This window comes from Vanessa atalanta, chromosome 5 (genome assembly GCF_905147765.1).
Source record: "Vanessa atalanta chromosome 5, ilVanAtal1.2, whole genome shotgun sequence".
In the NCBI taxonomy this organism is placed as follows: domain Eukaryota; kingdom Metazoa; phylum Arthropoda; class Insecta; order Lepidoptera; family Nymphalidae; genus Vanessa; species Vanessa atalanta.
The window spans coordinates 2,724,839-2,746,124 of record NC_061875.1 but is presented as its reverse complement, the minus strand read 5'-3'; the positions used below and the strand labels follow the sequence as shown (position 1 = coordinate 2,746,124).

At 31.4% G+C, this 21,286-nt stretch overlaps 3 protein-coding genes across 6 annotated transcripts; 2 read left to right on the top strand and 1 right to left on the bottom strand.

Annotated features, from left to right (window-relative positions):
* Positions 1 to 1,783: 1,783 nt before the first annotated feature.
* LOC125063916 (zinc finger and BTB domain-containing protein 24-like) lies at positions 1,784 to 7,958 on the bottom strand. 4 transcript variants are annotated; one of them, XM_047670614.1, is made up of 7 exons: positions 7,547 to 7,686; positions 7,087 to 7,132; positions 6,803 to 6,984; positions 6,481 to 6,631; positions 5,370 to 5,501; positions 4,807 to 4,969; positions 1,784 to 4,037 (listed from the first exon to the last, which is right to left on the bottom strand). In XM_047670614.1, exons 3-7 carry the CDS (start codon positions 6,921 to 6,923, stop codon positions 2,589 to 2,591), a joined length of 2,016 nt encoding a protein of 671 aa, XP_047526570.1. In that variant the 5' UTR covers positions 6,924 to 6,984; positions 7,087 to 7,132; positions 7,547 to 7,686; the 3' UTR covers positions 1,784 to 2,588. The 4 variants fall into 4 exon arrangements, with proteins under 4 accessions (XP_047526570.1, XP_047526571.1, XP_047526569.1 ...); XM_047670615.1 differs by lacking the exon at positions 7,547 to 7,686 and adding an exon at positions 7,265 to 7,327; XM_047670613.1 differs by lacking the exon at positions 7,087 to 7,132 and having other exon boundaries at positions 6,803 to 6,981; positions 7,547 to 7,958.
* LOC125063918 lies at positions 7,958 to 20,981 on the top strand. Its single transcript, XM_047670618.1, has 5 exons — positions 7,958 to 8,168; positions 11,898 to 12,010; positions 18,218 to 18,375; positions 19,723 to 19,909; positions 20,718 to 20,981. The coding sequence occupies exons 1-5, from the start codon at positions 8,136 to 8,138 to the stop codon at positions 20,869 to 20,871; spliced, it is 645 nt and encodes a 214-aa protein (XP_047526574.1). The 5' UTR covers positions 7,958 to 8,135; the 3' UTR covers positions 20,872 to 20,981.
* On the top strand, positions 14,521 to 16,322 carry LOC125063917 (KRAB-A domain-containing protein 2-like). The gene has a single exon (XM_047670617.1). The coding sequence runs from the start codon at positions 14,672 to 14,674 to the stop codon at positions 15,980 to 15,982; it is 1,311 nt and encodes a 436-aa protein (XP_047526573.1). The 5' UTR covers positions 14,521 to 14,671; the 3' UTR covers positions 15,983 to 16,322.
* Positions 20,982 to 21,286: the final 305 nt, after the last annotated feature.

Sequence of the window (21,286 nt, the reverse complement as noted above, 5' to 3'; positions counted from 1 at the left end):
GGATTTAGTTTAATTTAATTATATCGTCAATCAAATTTTTATTAATTATATTTCATTATCTGTTGATTATTTTTTTTAATGTGGCTTTTATTTGTGGAGAAGACACGATGAGGATTGAACGATACGGTCGAGATTACAGGCTCAATTTAATTTTAAAGGCATTATAGTAGTAGACTCTTTGTTAACTCATAACCTACAACAACACAATAATAAATAAGTGGACTAAACACAAACGTTCAACACGTTGTATGAGATGAGAGGGAGAAATAATAATTGATTTCGTTTTCGACCACCGTGTTCCCGCCAAAATTTGTTGACAGTTAACATTTTCTTTTGGGGTTGCCACCTGTTACGATAATTTTATAATTCTGGATAACTCAACCTTAACCATCAAAAACTAAAATTTGAAGAAAACAAATAAATAGGTTTTGTTTAATTTGCAAAGTAATTTTAGTAGTAGTATAGAGTAATCCTTAGCGCATTTTGTCATCTATTTTTTTAATAGGTATACAAAATGATTGTCATCGACTGAAGCTTGACATTTGACAGTAAACAACTCAGACCGCTTTGTTTTTCAAAATCCAGTGTATTTTATTGATCGCTTCGTGTAGAAAAAGGTCGTTTTACTGAATAAAATAAGGCCTTTTCTGGGATTAAATTTTGTTTTAAACACCACGTAGTCCCAGCTACACCTGCGCAAATTGAAGAAATATGATTCCGAATGAAATTTTTGCTGAAGATATGATGAGTACTGTGATACGTTATGGCTTGTACATAGGTGCAGCTTTTCAATTGGTATGCTTATTAGCGTGTGTAACGTTAACTGACGAACAAAGTGAACCACATCCATATGAAAAGGTATTTCTTTTTTTTTCAAATAATTTTAGTCAAGAAGCGTCAGAAAGTCAGATTAGATTTGTAATTTTTTTCCATAGGCCTATACTGATAGCGATGAATGCAGCTCCGAGCAATCATCTCCCGGCCATCGTGCCACAGTGTCCCGTGCCAGGCGTCATGACAAAAAGAAAAGACGTTGAGGGAACTTTATAGAAAACATGAATTTCCACTTTTTTCCTCTGTATTCCGACGCTAGATCATATAAGTCTACGCTGACATTAGTTTTAAGAACAATTAGAATGTAATCTAATATTTTATTTTATATTATATGACTGTATTTCAAATATATTTGTGCATTTAATAATTGAATGTATCAAATAAAATTTAATCTAAAATATCTGCTGGTTTAATTACACAAATATGCACTCAAATTCTGATTTCAATGCCTAATTTTAAAACAATACTGATTCTATTCTGTTCTGAAAAACTCACCTGACTCTGAAATAGAACTTAAAAGATACTAATTTGGTATAAATAGTTTGAATTAACTCATAAACAATTTGTTTTTTACAATGCCTATGTCTAAAGGTGATAGTGAACAAAATCAGATATTCATCTTGCATGTAAAGTCGGGTCTTGCTGACATAAATACATCATGAAGTATGAGCTCTTCACTTTACTTTTATTGTATTATAATCATGTAGTTTAAATAATACTGTGAATTATAAGCTTACAAAGACTACTAAACAATTTATTCAATAAAATACTTTTGAATTGACATTTTACAAGATTGAATTTAATACCAGTTACCACCAATTTGGAATGTAAATTCTACTGAGAAGAACTGGTAAGAAACTCAACTATTACTATTTATTCAAACTTTAAATGATTAGAAAAATTACATCAATAGTGACAACTACCAAAAATCTGTAAATAAAAGACATAATTTAAAAAAGCATTTTATTTGTTACACAGACTAGAGATTACAGCATTTGATTATTGCTCTCTTATAAATAATTATTTAAAAATCTCATATCTAATATGTACAGGCACAAATTAAGTACATGAACGACACTTAAGGCACTGGATCCAGCTTTAATAGCACCAAATGTAAACTTTTGTGATAATATTACTCAATAATATATAATAATAATTTTCTTTTTTAAATAAAATACATTTCATTTCATAAATCTTAAAAATATTTAAATATATGGCACCATATCATGGCATTTTATTTTTAATTGCATTAATAAATTGACAAAGTTGCTCTATATGAGCTTTGTTGGATATAAACTGACCATTATAGTCAACAGTAAAACATCAGCCTAGACTTATTATGTGTATAAAGTATAAAAAATTGTATATATATATATATATATATTCTATAAATATCTTTTTTGATTCTAACTAGTGTTTAACTATGGCAAGATTTTATATTTATATCAAATTTGTTCAAAAGTTTATCATAAAATATCACTAATCTTTGGACACAATTATTTTGGTAGTTTAGTAATATGTATTTTTTCTTTATTTGGCAATCAAGAATACTTCTTAATTAACAGACCAACTTAATTTTTTAAAATAATGTATGATATAAATACTATGATAAATAAATTCTCTGAATTTAACAATAAATTCGTTTAAAAATCTGTAAATTAACAAAATATTTTTTATAACAATCATTGAATGAGGAACTGAATGCTTTGTACAAAATTAAATGCAATAGAAGGTTTTTCTAATAAGCATTATAGTTAGCCTGTGGTCAAGTTGAAATTATGCAGTTTGAGAGCATTTAACAAATCGGATTCTGATAGAAACTGCTTGAAAGCATCTAATTTCTTAAAGCATATTGTTACACAGCATGATTTTGTATTAGTATTGGAACCGCAACATCGATCAGTTTTCGTACTTTTATTCAATTCACTTTCACTACAAGAACATTTTATACTATTAATAATATTCGGAAACGATTCATCACACTCATGTGTGTAAACACCGAAATCTTCAAGATTTGAATTATTATGTCGTCTATGATAGTGTAGAAATGTGTTGTGGTTCGTATCCGTTGCTTTGCCACAACCGACGGCACATTTCATTTCGGCATGGTTACATTTACAATCAACACATGAACATTTATCATCACAGCAAACACTTTTTCCCGGCGTTTCGTGTTCTTGACAATTTCTACATTCACCATTATTTGGACTGCATTTGCATTCCTTGCAAGAACAGATACCTGCATCAGCGGCCAGTTGTTCTAGAGAATTTCTAGCTTTTTTACCAAATATATTCTCCGTTCGTACAACATACATATCGGATGGGGGTTCATTATCAAATAGCAGCGTATCTTCAAGTGTTAACTCGGTATTGAAGGAGACAGAGTTAGCAGGATTTATTTCTATATTCTGCTGTACCTTACTCGGAGGAGGAGTGTTTAATGTCCTATCGTCGATTGGTTGATGGTGATTTTTAATAAATTCAATATCTGTATTGATTTTATCCGGATCAAGGTTCGATACAAGTTCACTGTCATTAAAGACTTTATCACTGACATCAAGAATATTTGGTGTATCTAAATCGAATGAACTTTGTGATATAATATTGGCGGTCGGAATAACTTCAGGATTAAGGTCTATGTAACTTTGCATATGCGTGGGAACAAACGTCGCTAGTGTAAATATGCTTTCCGGAGTATTATCTTTGATACTAACCGGTGTCTCTTGTATAGAAGACGCTAAAGCGGTCACGTCTATCCACGGTGCTTGCACTTCGACTTCATTGGCTAATGCTAACTGCATTGCTTTCGGTTTAATCTCTATTTTAGGCGTTTGCATTACATCCGGCTGTATATTGGTAACATCTACCCAACTGTTGTAACTCGGATCTTTTTTAATTACTTTATCTACATTAAACGGAGAGAGAACTTCGAGGTTACTCAAATCGTAATCTACAGCAATGTTATTAGTGTTAGAGAATTTAGAATCGTTAGTTGAGTTATTAAAAAGCAGTTCTGTTATATCCATATTGTTGTTAGAGAGTGGATTGACACTTGTTATGTCTTCCAAGCTGCCGTCAGTGGAGTTCGATTCGGTAGTAATCCTACCGAAAGATTCGAGTAGACTGTCCCATTTCATCATGTCGGTGTCGGTTTTCGTTGGTTCATTTTCAATAACTTCAACAGTCGGTGTATCGGCTTCCATCTGCAAAATTTATATTTATAAATTTATTTGAATAGTTAATTATTAGATTTAAACTAAAATATAAATATAGGTTGAATAAAATATATGAAATTCTACTAAACTACTCATTTTCGCTTGTGTGAAACCAACAAAAGCAGTAACTTATGCAAATACTTTAATGAATAAAAAATCATGTAATAACTGTTTTTGCTAATATTTGCCGCTTGCATTGTGAAAAAGACTAAAATTATCTTAAAAAAAATGCCTATCCACGTTTTATTTACTAAAGACCAAGTATAAAACATGTGTATTACATTTTTTATTATTTATTATAAGAACATTAGAATAAATTGGTATTGTAATAACCATGCCTATTAGTATTTATATCATATATATAAATATATATGATATAAATACTAATAGGCCTCTTAAAACCGGAATGAATGAAGTATTTTCTCTATTATACTCTTTTATAGTTATGTCATGAACACAATTTAAGCAAGTAAAGTAACATACTGTAAATGTCTTACAGTTGGGAGTTGCATCCTTTCTCTTTGAGTCCAAGGTTTGTTTTTTTTTTATTTGTTTTTAGTACAAGGAATGTTGTTATGTGATCTGGCATGGTTTCCTTTACCGCCGAGCATGAGATGAATTATAAACACTAATTAAGCATATAAAAATTCAATGCTGCTGCATATAAAAACACGTTCTTACCACTGCGTCATCTCGATTCTGTTAATTTTTTTATACCTATTTAAAATGAAGTAAGCAAAATATAGTATATAGTCACTTGGTGTTTCCTAGCGTGCGCCCTGAGACTGGTGGCGGAGGCGAACAGCCGCCCGCAGCCCGCGCTCGCGCACGCGTGCGGCCGCGAGCCCGAGTGCGTGCGCGCGTGCGCCTTCAGGTGGTGCGACGCCGTGAACGACTTGCCGCAGCCGTCCGTTACGCATCTGAATAACAAATAACCAATTACTTACTTCCGAACGATTCTAGTGGCTTTGTAGTAAACAACTGACCAGTTTTTAAAGCTAATTAGATGAGTAATATATGTAGTGTTATTATATAATATTAGATAGTGTGAAAACAGGAATATTAGCAACACTACAATATATACACTTTCGTAAAACAGGGCAAATAAGGTAGAAAATCAATGCACACCACACACTTAATACAAATAGACCAAAACCAAAAGAGTAATTTGTAAATTTTATAATACTTTTATTTTCCATTGAAATATAAAGTATATAGTCTACTTTTTTTATCTATATGCAAAATTTCACTGTATACATTGAGTAAATTGATAGTAATGAGGATTTTGTGATTAAATAATGTAAATAACATCTGACTTACTTGTATGGTCTTTCTTGTGTATGTGTTCGAATGTGTTTTTTCAAATCGCTCAGTGTTGTAAAGAATTTTGTACAGCCGTTTGCTTTGCAATTAAATGTGTCACCGCTGTGTAGTCTTTGATGTGCTCTTAGTCTGAAATTGAGAAAAGGTTGATTGTTTAAATTCGAATGTTATTTTTAATTAAAAAGTAAAATTTTATGTGAGTGACAGTTGCCAGTATAAATGACATGGAACAGATTATGTGATTAAGCCATGTGTAAATAAATCAAATGTCAAGCCCAAGATAATAAATAACATCATGTCACTCTACAACAAATAAATAATAACATAAAATAATTTATGTTCTGTGACATTTCAACGTTCATAATGAAAGATTCATAATACAATAAAAATAAATCCACAATCTAAGATCACAAAACTAAAATAGATTCATAAGAAAAATACAGTTAGGTCTTCTGACAAGGATTTTAAAACTATGTACATCATAAATTGTTAACAAACATTTTATTACGACACTTATGTGTAAAGTCTTAAAAGTGAATATTGAATGTTCAGTCTAAAATTTAATGGTTAAGAATGTACTATTGGAAACATGAATTGGCATTCTTCCAATTGCACATAAATCAGTTACTTAAGCACAATTTCTGTTTAGAAATTCGTATTTTAAAAACAATTCAGCCTTTATGTATTGCGTAATAAATGTATGAATGAAAAAAAAACGGTCAAGTTCAGGCCTTGGAGTATTTAATGTTATGACTCAGGATGTGTAGGCGGCAGGTTTCTATTCGTAACTTGTAAATAGTACTAAGACTAAAATAGGAACATGACTATGATTACATTTGAATTTTATTATTTGAAATGTATTTTTTAATTGATATATGTGTTTATATTTAAATTTAGAATTTAATTAAATGTACAGTGAGATTAGTTTATTGAGACAGAATCTGACACTAATACTAATTTTAAACAAAAAATAAATTTATCTATGACATAAACATATTGTTACAAATTAAATAAACATGATACATGCCAAAACAACAGCTGTCACAAAGTTAATAATTTCTATTTTTGACTAACAAGATTCCACATATTAGAGTATGTTTAAGCTAACCTGTAAAGTGTATTGAAGGCTTTATTGCAGCTTCCGATGTTACAAGCAAATGGTTTTGTTTTTGTATGAGCTCGTACATGTATCTTTAGACTGTATGACGTAAGGAATGCCTTGTTGCACGATTGCATTGGACATATGAACCTATATTCACCTGTAATTGAAAAATACAACAAATTGCTTGGTTTCTGGAATTTACTTCATTTTCAATTATAAATCTATACTTATTATATAAAGAGTTATCTCAAATAATTAGGAATTAGCTCTATTTATTAAGGAAGGATCTACAAAATTTAATAGATATAATTTATTACAGGGTATATACCTTTATGAGTTTTCATGTGGGTGCGTAAATTGCCCACCGTACTGTATGTCCTTTCGCAGCCATCATATTCACATTTATATCTTGCATTGTTGTCTTCGAGTTTGCGTTTGTTTTTATCCATAATTGACTTTGGTAAATTGATATTTGGTTTAGATAGATCTGTGAAACCCCCATTGTTACTGCTGGAAAGGCAATATTATAGTAAATGTTAATTATGAATTACTAAGTTAATAATAAAACATATTAGCAGTTAAAATAATTTAATTCTTTTTGGATTTACTCACAAATGTTTTGGGTATCGAATGATTTATGTTGATTCGTTTAATTAAGCTGAAAAATATATTTGTAAACAAATGATTAGAAGCATTATGGTTTGTTAATATATGTTAATGCGTTTCAAGTTTCATGTTATAGATTATGTTATTATCTTTGTAGCATTTTCGTAAATGGCATATCAGTTACCTTCCGATCATTACTAAAGAATGTACTCAAGTCATTAGAGAACACAAAATTAGGATATTCAAACCGCATCGTGATGGTAATGTACCAAAATAGAATGCCCAAAAATGTAATAGTGGGATAAGGACCACAAATACAAGTTCTCGTATGTTTGAAAGAGAAATGTGATCATATTGACAAACAGCTGATCGCTTCAACTGTTTTTCAAAAAGAAGCGGTATTTTTCCAAAGTTATTAAAAGCATGATAATAGAAAGAAAATATTATCATATATTGTTAAACTTACGATAATATTTCAATTTCGATTTTCGACGTCACACTGTCCCGTGAGACTTTTTTATCGAAACCAAAGAAACTTCCAGAATCCTTATTAAATAGTTCGTTTTTTATATCACAATTACTATCTTGATCGACTATTTTCGGTAAAAAGCAGTCTGAATTATTATTCTCTGTATTGATTTCTGAATAGCCGCTGTCACCGGGCCATGCGGCCATGTTGTTTCTTGTTTCGTTTCGTTTATACTTTGTGGTGTTTGCTTTTGTGTAGCTGTCATTTTTAATCGGTAAACGTCAAAAACCGGTATTGAATGAAAGATACGTCATAGTTGAATAGATGGCGCTAATTTCAAATTTCTTGCCAGAGAGATTGGTTGTCGCGGAAGCAAAGTAGGCGCTCGCGCCCGCACTTAGGACTCCCGGCCGAACTCCCGTTATAATGAACACCACTTGTTGTCTGCGCGGGCAGTGCGCCGACCGCACGCCCTTCTACTAACGCGAATGTATTATTTTCACATTCGGACATAATTTTGCATATAAGTGTGCCGCAGTATTCAAATATTTTTATTTTTAGTGATAATATATCTGTTATTTACAAAATGTGTCTTAAAAGTTTAATCTATTTTTATTTGGTAAGTTATACATAAAATACACTAGTTTTTCTTATATTTTCCAAGAATAAAAAAATATCTCTGATGTTATTACGCCATTTAACATAAATGAAATGAATACACAATATTTAAATATAATTATTAAAACACCCCAGAAAATTATGCGATAGACTACTTTTACATTATTTTTTTATATGGTATTCATAAATAATCAAAGAAATGTATAGTTTCTTATTTTATCACAACTCAATAAGACTAAAAACGTGGACTGGATATTTTATAAATTTCTTTCTAGATTCAAACTGGTTTAGCCGCAGAGACGATCTACTATTACTAGTCGTCTTTTTATGTGCAATAATTTTATTCCTAAACTAGAACGGAAAATATAAAATGATAGATTGTACTGTACCCAATTTAGACTATAAGCGTTTTTTTATAGACCTAATAGTATTGGGTATTGGTACATAGCACTAAGTAGTAGTTAGATAATTTTAATCGACTTTTAATGTATCTAATCTGGTAATCTTTTTTCGAATTCAATAATCACCTCCTCATACAGCATGGCTGACTGACTCATTGTCTATGCATTGAGAGCGAACCGTTCAGGAAGATACGAAAAAAAAGCAAGAAAATGCGGGTGAAGTTATCATAAAATTACTGTTATAAACACGCTCTTCTCCGTCTAAGTACATTAACGTGTCATTAGTCAAAGGTTGCTGACCGAGATCATGAACCATAACTTGCCATTCATGTGAAGTCTTAAGTACATAACATAATTATGTTGTTTCTGTGGAAGGCCGCCGGCCTCGAGATAATTTGCCATGAACCAAAAATAAGTTTGAACTGTAATTGATTTAAAATACTTTCGATATATTTAACAACTATGAAGAAAATTTTCAATTTAACTGCATGCTTTTTATATAGTACAACTTAGTTGGGATGACTTACTCGTAAATATTGTGTATGCTATATTTCGGTTCGTCAAATGATTTTTGTTCCCTAGTAAGAAACACTACGCCTAACTATAATAAGGATCTTTCTGAATCTGTATATAATATCTAATAGGTAAACTAAATTGCCTTAATATTATAAATTAATTGAATATGTATATTTTTAATTCAGATGATTTTGACCACGTTACTAAATTTCTCATTTCTTTTACACGACGATAATATTTCTTTTCCTCCTTGCTCGGTTCTGTTAAGAAACTATTATTATGCTGCATAAAGCTCAGAAGTTGGTTTTGTCCCACCACCTGAACTCTGTTTGATTTTAGTAGATAGAGAATTAGAGAGCAAATACCTGCGCTCCTACTTGTCGTAGCCGAAATTAAATTGAACTTTATATGCACAACGCACCCAAAATATAAATTTTAAATATTCACAAGAAATCTAATCTAATTGAAAATTCCAGAGTAAGTTTCTTTATGACTGAACATTCTTATTTATCCTTTTATTTTTAAATGCTCAAAATGTTATTTGAGGAAAAAGAGAAATGTTAACCTTATCACGAAAATGTTGCTTTGAACAGTTACACACTATAAACAATTTAAAACCACGAAATACGTGCGATAGCTTATCATACTCATACAAAATTTTGTTCTGTTTGAACACACATATACGGAACTTTTTAATAACATAATATTAAGTATGAGTATCAAGTATGACTATTATGAAGTTAAAATTACAAAATTTTCAATATCTGGCGAAATTACTATAATTATTTTAAACGATAAAAAATATAAGTATAAATATACACTAATACGTTCCGTTTTTATTAATTTTTTTTTTATTTTTATCTGTCATAATTTTAATTGGTTTTATACATATAATAATTAATAGAGAAAACTACGTAATATTTTGTAATTTTTGTAATAGGAATATTAAGCTATTTAAAATTAAACTTCAATCATTAATATTGCATCAGTGATTATAGAACGAATTTACAATTGAGGATTAACCGTATAATCTTACAAGAAAACTTTTATATCCGTATATTTTTTTTTCGTAATTCATTTGCTTTTTGAACTGTAGATTATAGTTTAATATTTTTTATACAGATATAGCCATAGTATTGTTTTATAAAAAAAACCTTTACCATTCCGTCAAACTGTTCCCATTCAATATACCGACTAGGAATTGAAGAATCGAAAAATAACGCCCATTACGTGATCTCCATACAATGGACCTAAGTGACCGCTAGACACTTTCGCTACTTTTTCTTTAAACTATTTTCACTTTTGTATTATCCGATTATTTTATTCTATTGGGATCTTTCAATGAGAATAATAATTAGGTTTTAATTCCCTGGTATTGTTTATTGCGTAAGTTTTTACCGTCACTGACAAGAATATTATGCAATTCCCTTACTAATTACTGGGTAATAATATTATAATACCATTGAATGAATTTGCTATTGAAATTATATCAACCATTTATTAACCCAATATTTATTTATTATACCGGCCTTCTTCTAAATACTTATAATATTCAATACAAGTCAAACGACCCGCCTTTTAAAGTTTTAGTTAATTCGTTTATGACATTAATCAAATTTTCATATTTAACTTATTCCTTAAACTAAATATCAATGAAAAAAAAAAAGAATAAACGTCAATCATTATTTTTTTTTATTTTATATTTGGCTTTTTATTTGTGCCGAGAGGTAATCATCATATTAATTACGAAAGATAAAATTTACTCATAACTCTACAGTACACAAAGTGAAATTTATTAAAATTAAAATATTAAGTGTTACAGCTATAACTTTGAACTTAATTTACACCTGACACCTATCTAAGTTTCCAATAGCGGTTCAATGACATGTCATATACACTTGACCTAGAAATGTGACACTGGCACTTTCTTCTTGAGGGCTTTTACGATTCACCGCACATCACTACATTACTTTTCCTGAATATACAGTAAAAACATCGACTTCTGCTGATCCCTTTCTCACAGATTGTTGAGGAATAGAGATTATATCACATCTCGATACTGAAATAATTATTTACTTTTTTTATAATAACTTTATTTGAATGATATATTCTAAGAAAACGTTTTAATCTTGTTGCGAGAAATGTCAAGTTTTTTAATAAATTATATAATTTAAAATAAGTTTAAATTTGATACGAGTGTAACGGAAATATTTTGAGATATTACGGTATATCTTTTATTTCTGCACCAGCTGGTTCACGTAATTATATTTTGTGGGAAATATTGAACCGGTTAGATAGTCATGAAAGGACAGGTATTGTTTGGACTGCAGAACTGTGCTATGGGGCCACGACACACATACCGTCCTGACTAGCTCACGATCTTACGATTTCGCGTGACTATCGATAGTTAATCGTTTTGATTTGATTATATTTTCACTATTTATCGTCTAATCGAGATAGTAATGTTTTTTCTGGTTATTTGTCTGTGAGATACGTATTGTAACTTTTGAAATTTACCGGTTTAAAGAAAAAATATATCGAAAACTAGAAAACACATATGTGAATCGTAAAGCCATTAGTCCAATATTTGTAAATCTGACTCATATTTATTTTATGTTTACCGTAAATGTATTTTGGATGACTATTAAAGCCTATATTTGAATTTAGCCTATTTAACCGGCATAATGTTACATTTATTGAGTTTTTTAATGAACATTTACATATTATGTTCATTATACAAATAGTATAAGATTTTTAAATTGAGTAGGTAATTTATTCAAAAATAAAAATTGAAATTGTTTTGGCATTTACAGGCGACAATAGCTGTCTGCGTGGTGGGAGACTGTGGACCGAAATTAAAATATGCATGGGGAGACGCACTCCAAGGAACAGATTGTCCAGGTCCTGATGGCACCCCCTATCCCAGGTAACGCTCCATACTACATTTCATATTCTTTTAATTTTTTTAGCATTAGCAGCTTGTAAATTTTCCCACTGCTGGGCTAAAGGCCTCCTCTGCCTTTGAGGAGAAGGTTTGGAGCATATTCCACCACGCGGCTCCAATGCGGGTTGGCAGAATACACATGTGGCAGAATTTTGTTGAAATTAGACACATGCAGGTTTCGTCAGGATGTTTTCCTTCACCGCCGAGCACGAGATGAATTATAAACACAAATTAAGCACACGAAAATTCAGTGGTGCCTGCCTGGGTTTGATGCCGAAATCATCGCTTAAGTTGCACGCGTTCTAACCACTGGGCTCATTTCAATTTAATTAATAACGGCTAGTACTTACTATTCTTCAGATTTTAAAAATAAGTTGTAAAGTACGTTGTACATGTACTGCATACCATACGATCAACACGGTTTATTACATTTATACATCTTTGCTTTCAATATTAATAGTTTTTTTACAACTGAATGGACATTTCTGAATCTAAAATGAATTTTAAAGAAAAAGATTACAAATTTATTTTCAAACTTAATACCCACGGCTCAATATTTGAAGGAAAATAAAAAGTAGCACGCTTAGAGCATGATATGCGGGTGATACTTTTTGTTTAGCTTTTACCTACATAACGAAGTATACTATAAACTTCCACTTTAATTTATTATCGGCGTGCATTAGTGAGTGCGCTCTTGATTAAAAAATATCTTAACGTGCTTGAGACGACTAAGAGAAAAGCAAATGAAAAAATAGATTATATTTATTAGTTTTATTTTATTAAAACACCATAAAACAATAATTTAACAATTAAAGGTAATTCGTGAGTGAATAGATTGAATTTTACTTGGTAGTAGGGCTTTGTGCAAGCCCTCAAGCCCAAGTCGGGGTAGATACCACCCACTTATCAGATATTGTATATGTTCCGGTTTGAAGGGAAATTAATTATTAATTGAATGAGCATGTAACTACAGACACAAGAGACATAACATCTTAGTTCCCAAGGCTTGTGGCGCATGGGTAATGTAAGAAATAGTTAATATTTCTTACAGCGCCATTGTCTATGGACGGTCGAGACCACCCATCAAGTAGCCCACTTGCCCGCCCTACCTATATCATAAAAGTAATAGATTTATACTTAGGTAGTTAACAACTACAGAAAAGCGTTGCTAAGAACGATTGACACATTTCTTGACGGTCAATAAATCAAATTGACATATTCTATTTTTTAGTTTTTAGGTTATATGTCATTACTATGAGTTAGTACGTTTGACATGATTAAAATTGGGAAGTTCTATCAGATGACGGACATAAAAGTACCATCGCAATTATTATAACCGCGGCGATACAACTGGATGATTAAAAAATATTTTATTTTAATTATTGGGCTGATAATCATGTAAATAAATGCCAATAATTATAAATATTTAGTATAATAATAAGAAATGCCAAAAATGTTGGTTGCTTCTAAGGTAGCCTTATTTAAAATTTTAGTTAGATACAATATAAAGCGTCTATAAACTTTTTGAATATAATTTGTGAATAGAACAAAATATATACCTATTTGCTGTTTTCTTTTTAGGAACGTTACTCTTATTAATTCGATAAATTAAAAAATATCTTAACTGACATTCTCGGCTGATTCAACGTTAAAAAAGTCTATTTTAAGTAGGTCCCTAATTAAATGGTCAATGTCAAACCAATCAGATAATCTCAGATACGGAGATCTAATTGAATATTTGAGTTTAGTATACATATTTACCTACCTAACACATGTAACTACGTTATCCATTAACGTTATCACGATAAAAAATAATTACTTGTTATGTTGTTGAAATATCAACCTTCCACATAATTAAAGTACAAGTATATCAAATCTTCTAACACTTTAGTGATAAAAACAGACGTCAAAATCATGTTACCTAAGTAACAAGTATCTTTTTTACAATTGTAACAGAAGCATACTACATAATTATATTTAAAAACTACCTACTTAGGTTGTAACACTATTCATATGCAATAACTAAATACCTATTATGTTAAAAGACGTAAGTGAAAAACACATATTCATAGATATTATACAGACATATATTATGTAGTTATGAATTTAATACTATTGGTGATTTAACACATAAACGTGAGCGCCAACGTTAATAATACAGCAAGTAGATCAAATAACGTTACTAAATTATTGATTTTCCCTTTAATAGGAGACCTAGATAATATTATGTAGACTAATAATTTAGCACTCTTGGTTTATTCTTCATACTATTTTAGACCATGAACTTATAACGATAAGAGTCAATGTAGCAAATGTTCTGTAATGTCAACACGACATCGACCGGTTCGATAGTTAAATGGACAAAACGCGCTCATACTGGATTATGTGTGAGCGAGAGCTTTAGCTTAGTCAATATCCTTCTTTGTCCGGCGTGGCATTCGTACGCGCTCGGTTCTTTCCGTCTTCACCCGATAACGTCACGATTCGACTCCGGCATTCCGTGTAGTGTACATTTTGCTGTTAAAGGTTAATACGCGTAATAACTTGCTTTTATTATGTAACGCTTGTATTTATGATGCTAAGAAGTCCAGTTATCTAGAATTTTATTTACGTTAAATTACTTGAAGGTGTGACTCACACGTAATGTCTGCAAACGATGTAAATCGAGAGATATTTTACCAGAGAGTTCATGAATTATTATTAAACAAGCCAGCGCCGAATACGTTCCTAATGACAGCGGCAAAATATACACGGCTTATTCAACAAGTTAAAGAGGCGAAAACAAAAGTCAAGAAACACCCGGCGGATTATCGGCGTTTAAAACGATATAATCTGATTACAACTTCACAGGGCGATAGACTCGTCATGGCTCATAGTGATGCAAAAAAGTCACCTCAAATGTTTGTAAAACTAGAAGAGATATATGACATCATACGTGAATATCATTTAAAAATGAACCATGCGGGCAGAACACGCTTGATGTACGCTATAAAACCAAAGTACAAAAATATCACAACTGCAATAGTAATGCTTTACCTGTCACTTTGCGAAGGTTGCAAGAATAAAGTAATAAAACGAAGTAAAACGGTTAAGAGCTTAGATTATGAAGAAAAAATAGATGCAAGTGACGGGAACAGTGAAGTAGAATTAAAAATCGAGGTAGGGCCAGATCCTTTAGAACCAGTTGTCACTGATGATGCATCTGATACCGACGTGAAAGAGAGTGTGGAAGAAGATAGCAAAGTGTATCCAGAAATATATTCGAGAGGGCAAATGGACATATTAGACGTTACAACTGTAGCTGGCGAAACTTACAAATGTCTTATGGTGTACAGAAATCTTGTTACGAAATTTATTCATTTAAAACCCTTAAAGACTATAAGCATAGATGAAAGCGTCGATGCTCTATTGGAAATATTTCTAGTATTTGGTGCACCAAATATATTACAGTCAAAGAATGGTATTTATGTAACGAAACAAATATGCCGACGAATGTATACGGCGTTCCCAGATATTAAAATCGTGTGTGCTGAAGCTAGTCGAAATAAAAACGATTTTGTAGGACAATCAAATGAAGATATACTGAGAATGCTTCGTGATTGGTATAAACAAAATTCGTCCCTAAAATGGTATCAAGGCGTTAAGTACGTTCAATATCTCTTAAATAATACATTTAATGTCCATATTCGTCGAACTCCAAGCGAATCTGTTTTTGGTTACAACCCGAAGAGAGGCTTAGCTACGTTTATGACGAAAAACGAGTACGATCATCTTGTCACTGAGAGTGATTTACAGACCGCCTTAGAAGAAAAGGAATCTGGTAAAAATTCTGAACAATTGCTGCTGGAAGAGTCCATCATACCTTCTTGCAGCTTTATTAAATTGGAGCCAGAAACAAATGATGTGGAAGACGTAGATGATGAAGACAATGAGCATGCAAGAATCAAAATATAAAAAATAACATTTATTAAAGCTTCAATTGACATTGTCAGATTTGCAGAAAAAGTGATTTTTAAATATAATGTCCCAATCAACGTAGTATTGTTGATGATAAAATAAACGAGCGATCAGAACCCGAGTCCCGTTAATTTCGATTGAAGTGTTTATCCTCATTTTACGTGTTCGTGAGAGATTTCCCATAAAACCGTTACACCAAACTTATGCCTTGGATAATTTAGTGTACACTCACAATAAAACTTGAACATGATTGCTATTTATAGCGATTGTTTGCTTCAGGCTGAGCGTGGGATAATCGCATTTGACGCCATCTATCGATGATCAAAGTCGATTACGTCTGACAGCTGTCTAGCTTGTGTCGGAGTAAATTGTGATGCGCTAAAACAATTTTACTCTGTCATGTCATGTCTTGCAATTCAAGCGTAATATTATTCCAGTAAATGTCAGTAAAAGTTAGTAATAATTTTTGTATAGCAACGTTGAACTAAAATTTACTTTTTAACATTTTTTTTTTAATACGAATAAAATCAACTTTATGGGAAATCGCTTTGTTTAAAAACATCTTATACAACTGGTTTTCTTTTTTTTATTGTTTTTTATACTAACTTACTTTACGTCTTATAATCACTTGCTTTCACAATTTTCACTTTATTGCAATAAAGTACAAAAATGTAGCGTATTTTTTACTGAAACGAGATAGAATTATATAATTCAAAATACAAACATAAAACTGTTTTTAATATTTTTTTTTATTTTTTTATTGTAGTAATGGAATAGGCGTTTGTCTTCCATTACACCTGATGGAAAGTATAGATGAAGACGAAGGTGATTAAGATTGTGAAAGTTATTGGTACCTATGTCAATATATATAACTATATATTTTTAATAGATACAATGATGATGCTCTATTATGACGACACAAATGGTTAGCACTACATTATCTTAGATTACTATATATACAATATAATAGAGTCTATATAAAATCAAAGATATACTAAATTTCGTAAATATTTTATCTATCACATATAAGAAATCTTTTATCAATTCGAATAGTAATCAATCTATTAAATAATAAACTCTTTTTTTTTAAGTAATCATAAGCAGTCAGTCAGTGTAAATACAGGCACATGCGGGACATAACATTTTACTTTCCAAGGTCAGTAATGTACTGGCGATGGAGGGAATGGCTATTTTTTCTTACAATACCTATTTCTATCAGCGGTGGTGACCACTTACCATCAAGTTATTTATCCGTCCGAATAACTATATTATAAATAAATCTATTGAATATACCCAATAGCTCTAAAATTTATCAATTAACAGACTATCGAATAAAAAAATCATTATTCAAATCAGGCTCGTAGTTCCTGGGCTTAGTAGATTGGTTTCTTTTTTATCCACTCTCCCCAGACGTGTTGACTATGGTCCACACCTTTGCTGATTATATTATTTGATCGACTTTAATAGACTGATGTTCCTGTATATTTTTACTTCTGCATAATTTTAATATGATGTGCCAGTTTTCAGTTGCCCTTCGTGTTTGATTTCACATTAGTGGGATTATTGATCCCCAGGTTGGTCTGAATAGTATTCGATAAGAATCACCATGATGGTGTCATCTCCATTCTCTCGTCCAGAATTTCTTGGTAGTCGCCGTTTGTGTCTTTTTTATCAGTTTTTTCGCTGCGTCGCGCGTCGTCGCCATCGATAAGTGTCGGCAAATGTAAAATACGTGTTATATAGTGTTGTCTGGAAGAGATGGCTAATTAGCCATAAGTCCGCCCATTGTACAACAGTCGTAATCAACATTTATTTTTCGTTTTTATATTTTACTAATTTTGTTTTACTTTTTTTTCTGTGTGTTTCGTGTTGTTTGTGGTGTACAATAAAGTGTATTTCAATTTAAATTTATGTTTTTTGCGTGACGTTTATTACAACCAATGCATGGGTTTATAATAAAAGTTATAATAAAATTATTTAATATTTTAGTCACAAGTTCAAAATACCTAATTATTACTATTAATTACTCTTATAGACATACGGACCCCCGATTGTTAATATTATAAGTATAATAAATCTAAACTACACGGGTCTATATCCCTTTTATATAAAGATCGATTTAGAGTTTGCTTATGTAGTATAAAAATATATATATTAATTATAATAATAAGCACCTTTTGTTTCACTAGAATTAAAATCTTTAACAGTTGCGATATATTTTTCTCATTTAAGACATCTTGTGAATCGGGCGTTGAAATCGACATGGGGTCAGAGTCGGCAAGGCAGAATGGCGCGGGTCCTCGACCCTTCGGTAATGCGACGGGCGCTTCTTGACGCACACGCCGGCTACACTGAAGGTGTCACTAAGGCTTCGAGCGGGAATAGAAGCGGTAAGAAGATATAATATAACTTTTACACAACATATATATATTACCAATTAATTTCGAAGAAGAAGAAAAGTACTAAAGATTACAACGGAGGTTTATTAACAGGAAAATTAAATATACAAATAACATTAGTATATTTTTTGTAGGATTCTTATTCTATATTTAAATCTTTGTCTAATCTTTAAATCAGCTTTTTTTAAAAATTGAAAAAGAAACGTTTCACGATACTCTTTTTATTTCTGTGTATATTTTAAAAATAAAACAAAGAACATATTTAAAAACCGGTCGAAGATATAGCTTTGCATGTGAGTCGCTGCAGCGTCTTATTAAAATTCTTATTATGGTGTGCATTTCTGTGTAATAACTGTTCTCGTTATACATCACATGCTATAAGCTGCAATTAGCGTTAATTTGCTATTAAAACAATTATGGCTTAACAAGACATTTCAATATTACTTACCGGTACCATTTGTTCTTGAATATAATGAGAATTGAATAGCCTGATTATTGATAGATTGATGGAGCTTTATAAACGCACTTTTACGGCTACCATTTATGATGCTGCACGCTTATCTATACCGGTTTTATCAAGGAGGAGTGTTTTTATCGATTTTAATTTAATTTGATTTCAATAAATTCCTAACTAATTCCATTTTTAATTGATTGGGTAGATTTTTGACAACTTGGAGTACAAATATAATTTATTAGCACTGAAATTTATTCCTCTTGAAACTTGCTCGTAAACATTGCGTACCTACTTATAGTAATATATTTAAATATAATGTAAAATAATTAAACTTCACGACTGGTCGTCGAAAGTATCAAAGCGCACGGAGGTTTCTATGTTGAATAAAACAACAAGTTTTTCAAATTCTGTATGCTACCATACAGAATTTGAAATTGATTTTTTACAACTTTGTGCAAGACCGTCTGATTAGGTACCACTTATATATCAGATATTCTAGTGCCAAAAAGCAGTACTCAGTATTGTTCTTTTCTGGTTTGAAGGGTGAGTGAGCCAATGTATCTACAGGCAAAAAGGACGTAACATCTTAGTTACCAAGGTTGGGTTAAGGGCGCATTGGCGGTGTAAGGAATGGTTAACAATTCTTTCAGCGCCATTGTTATAGTGTGCCATTGTTATAGTTGTAGTGGTCACTTACCATCAGATGGCCCATTTGCTCATCCGCATCCATATTTATAAAGTAAAGTATATAGATCAAGTAGAACAGTCTTCTTTCTAGAAAAGTCTTGTCAATCAATAAAAAATGGCGCGTTTTTCATGTGTATGAATACATCGATTTTCATAAAGGATATATAATTACTTTATTCATTTTCATCGTTTTCCAGCAAGAGCGACAAATCTACCCGGCCTTACTCCGGGCAACACCAACACATGCGGAGGTTCACGTCTCTGTCGAACCCGGTACAACACGACTGCACCAATGTATGGTGTCTCGCTTACATCAGGACAGCCGGTGACGATCGTTCAGAAATTCCCAGATCTTTTACAACAAGTCGTTTTTGAAGTTTGCGAGTGAGTTATGCACAATTTTAATATCGACGTTTTATTCTATTTTATAACAGAAAATTGTCCGGGATGTTTTAATGTATTCTACTAAACCAATAAAAATAAATAAATCCATAAATATCACGGCAAGTCATATTCAAATTATAACTTGTATGCAACATAATACTTCTTTGTACAATAATAGTTATGAGAATAATGACAATACAATTACTAATCACATGTGTATCCAAACAAACAGCCACTCAAAAGGCCTCCTGCGTTAGGCTAACTGGGACTTTTAAGAGTTGTTAGTTAATGTTTTTGTTTGAAGACTATTGAAGCCAATGTATAATTGGACAAGGTATTGTCTCTTGGGAGATAATATTTGACGGTAGAAGAAATAGCTTTTATACTTCTTATATAAAATGAGACTATCTAGCATCCAGCGGCCCAATTGCCGGTCGGCATTCGAATTTTAAATTAATTTAAAACTATATAGTGATCTCTAACTATTCTGCCTATATTATCTGTGAATCCTAATAGATTACGACTTTGACAGATTTTATTTTGAATTTAACTATGTCAGGGAGGAAAGAGTCGAGGACCCTGACTATTTTCCAAATAATATTTTTTTTTCTTACTTGTAAACTAATAACATTTCTTGTAACAACATAATTATTTACATTACATTAAATTTATTTACTCGGCGGAATTGTGATATTTTTTTCTTAGAAATCTAATGTGGGTAGGATAGTGTTAAATTGAGCCCTCCCTTAAATCCGGCCCTTTCATTAATCAAGACATGTCTGTATTAATAGAATGTTTTTTCTTTCAGATCAAGTGAATGCTCCGTAGTTCGCGGATCGTGTACACAAACTTATGTACCGTATTTATTCCTGGTCCTACCCCTAGGACCAGTCACGTTAACAGGGCAAGATTATGTACTAGTTGAGTCGGGATGCGTTTGCAGACCAGATCCTATGCAGTAGGATGTCTCCTCGGCTTAAGACTGTATAGTGAATATAGTGCTCAAAATACTATTTAATTTATTAGAAAATACTTAAATGTGATTCCAATTTAGCTTAAAGACAGAATATATCTTAAGCGTTTTGTCTTTGATTGTTTGAAATAAAATCGCAAAAAAAAATCTTCTTCAGAATTACTATCTGTGTAAATGACAATCAGGTTTATTTCGACGGAGAAATGTAATGTTACATTAAATTAGTTAAATTAAAGTGTCACTAAATATAATGCACAGATTATATTGCATTGCCTAGTGTTGCCTTTCGCTACGTAGATCAGCTGACAAGGAGAATATAAATTGAAAACTAAATAATAAAAATAATAGTTTTATGAACAATAGTAAAATTATATCTTTAACGATTTATTAAAGAGTATTTAAAT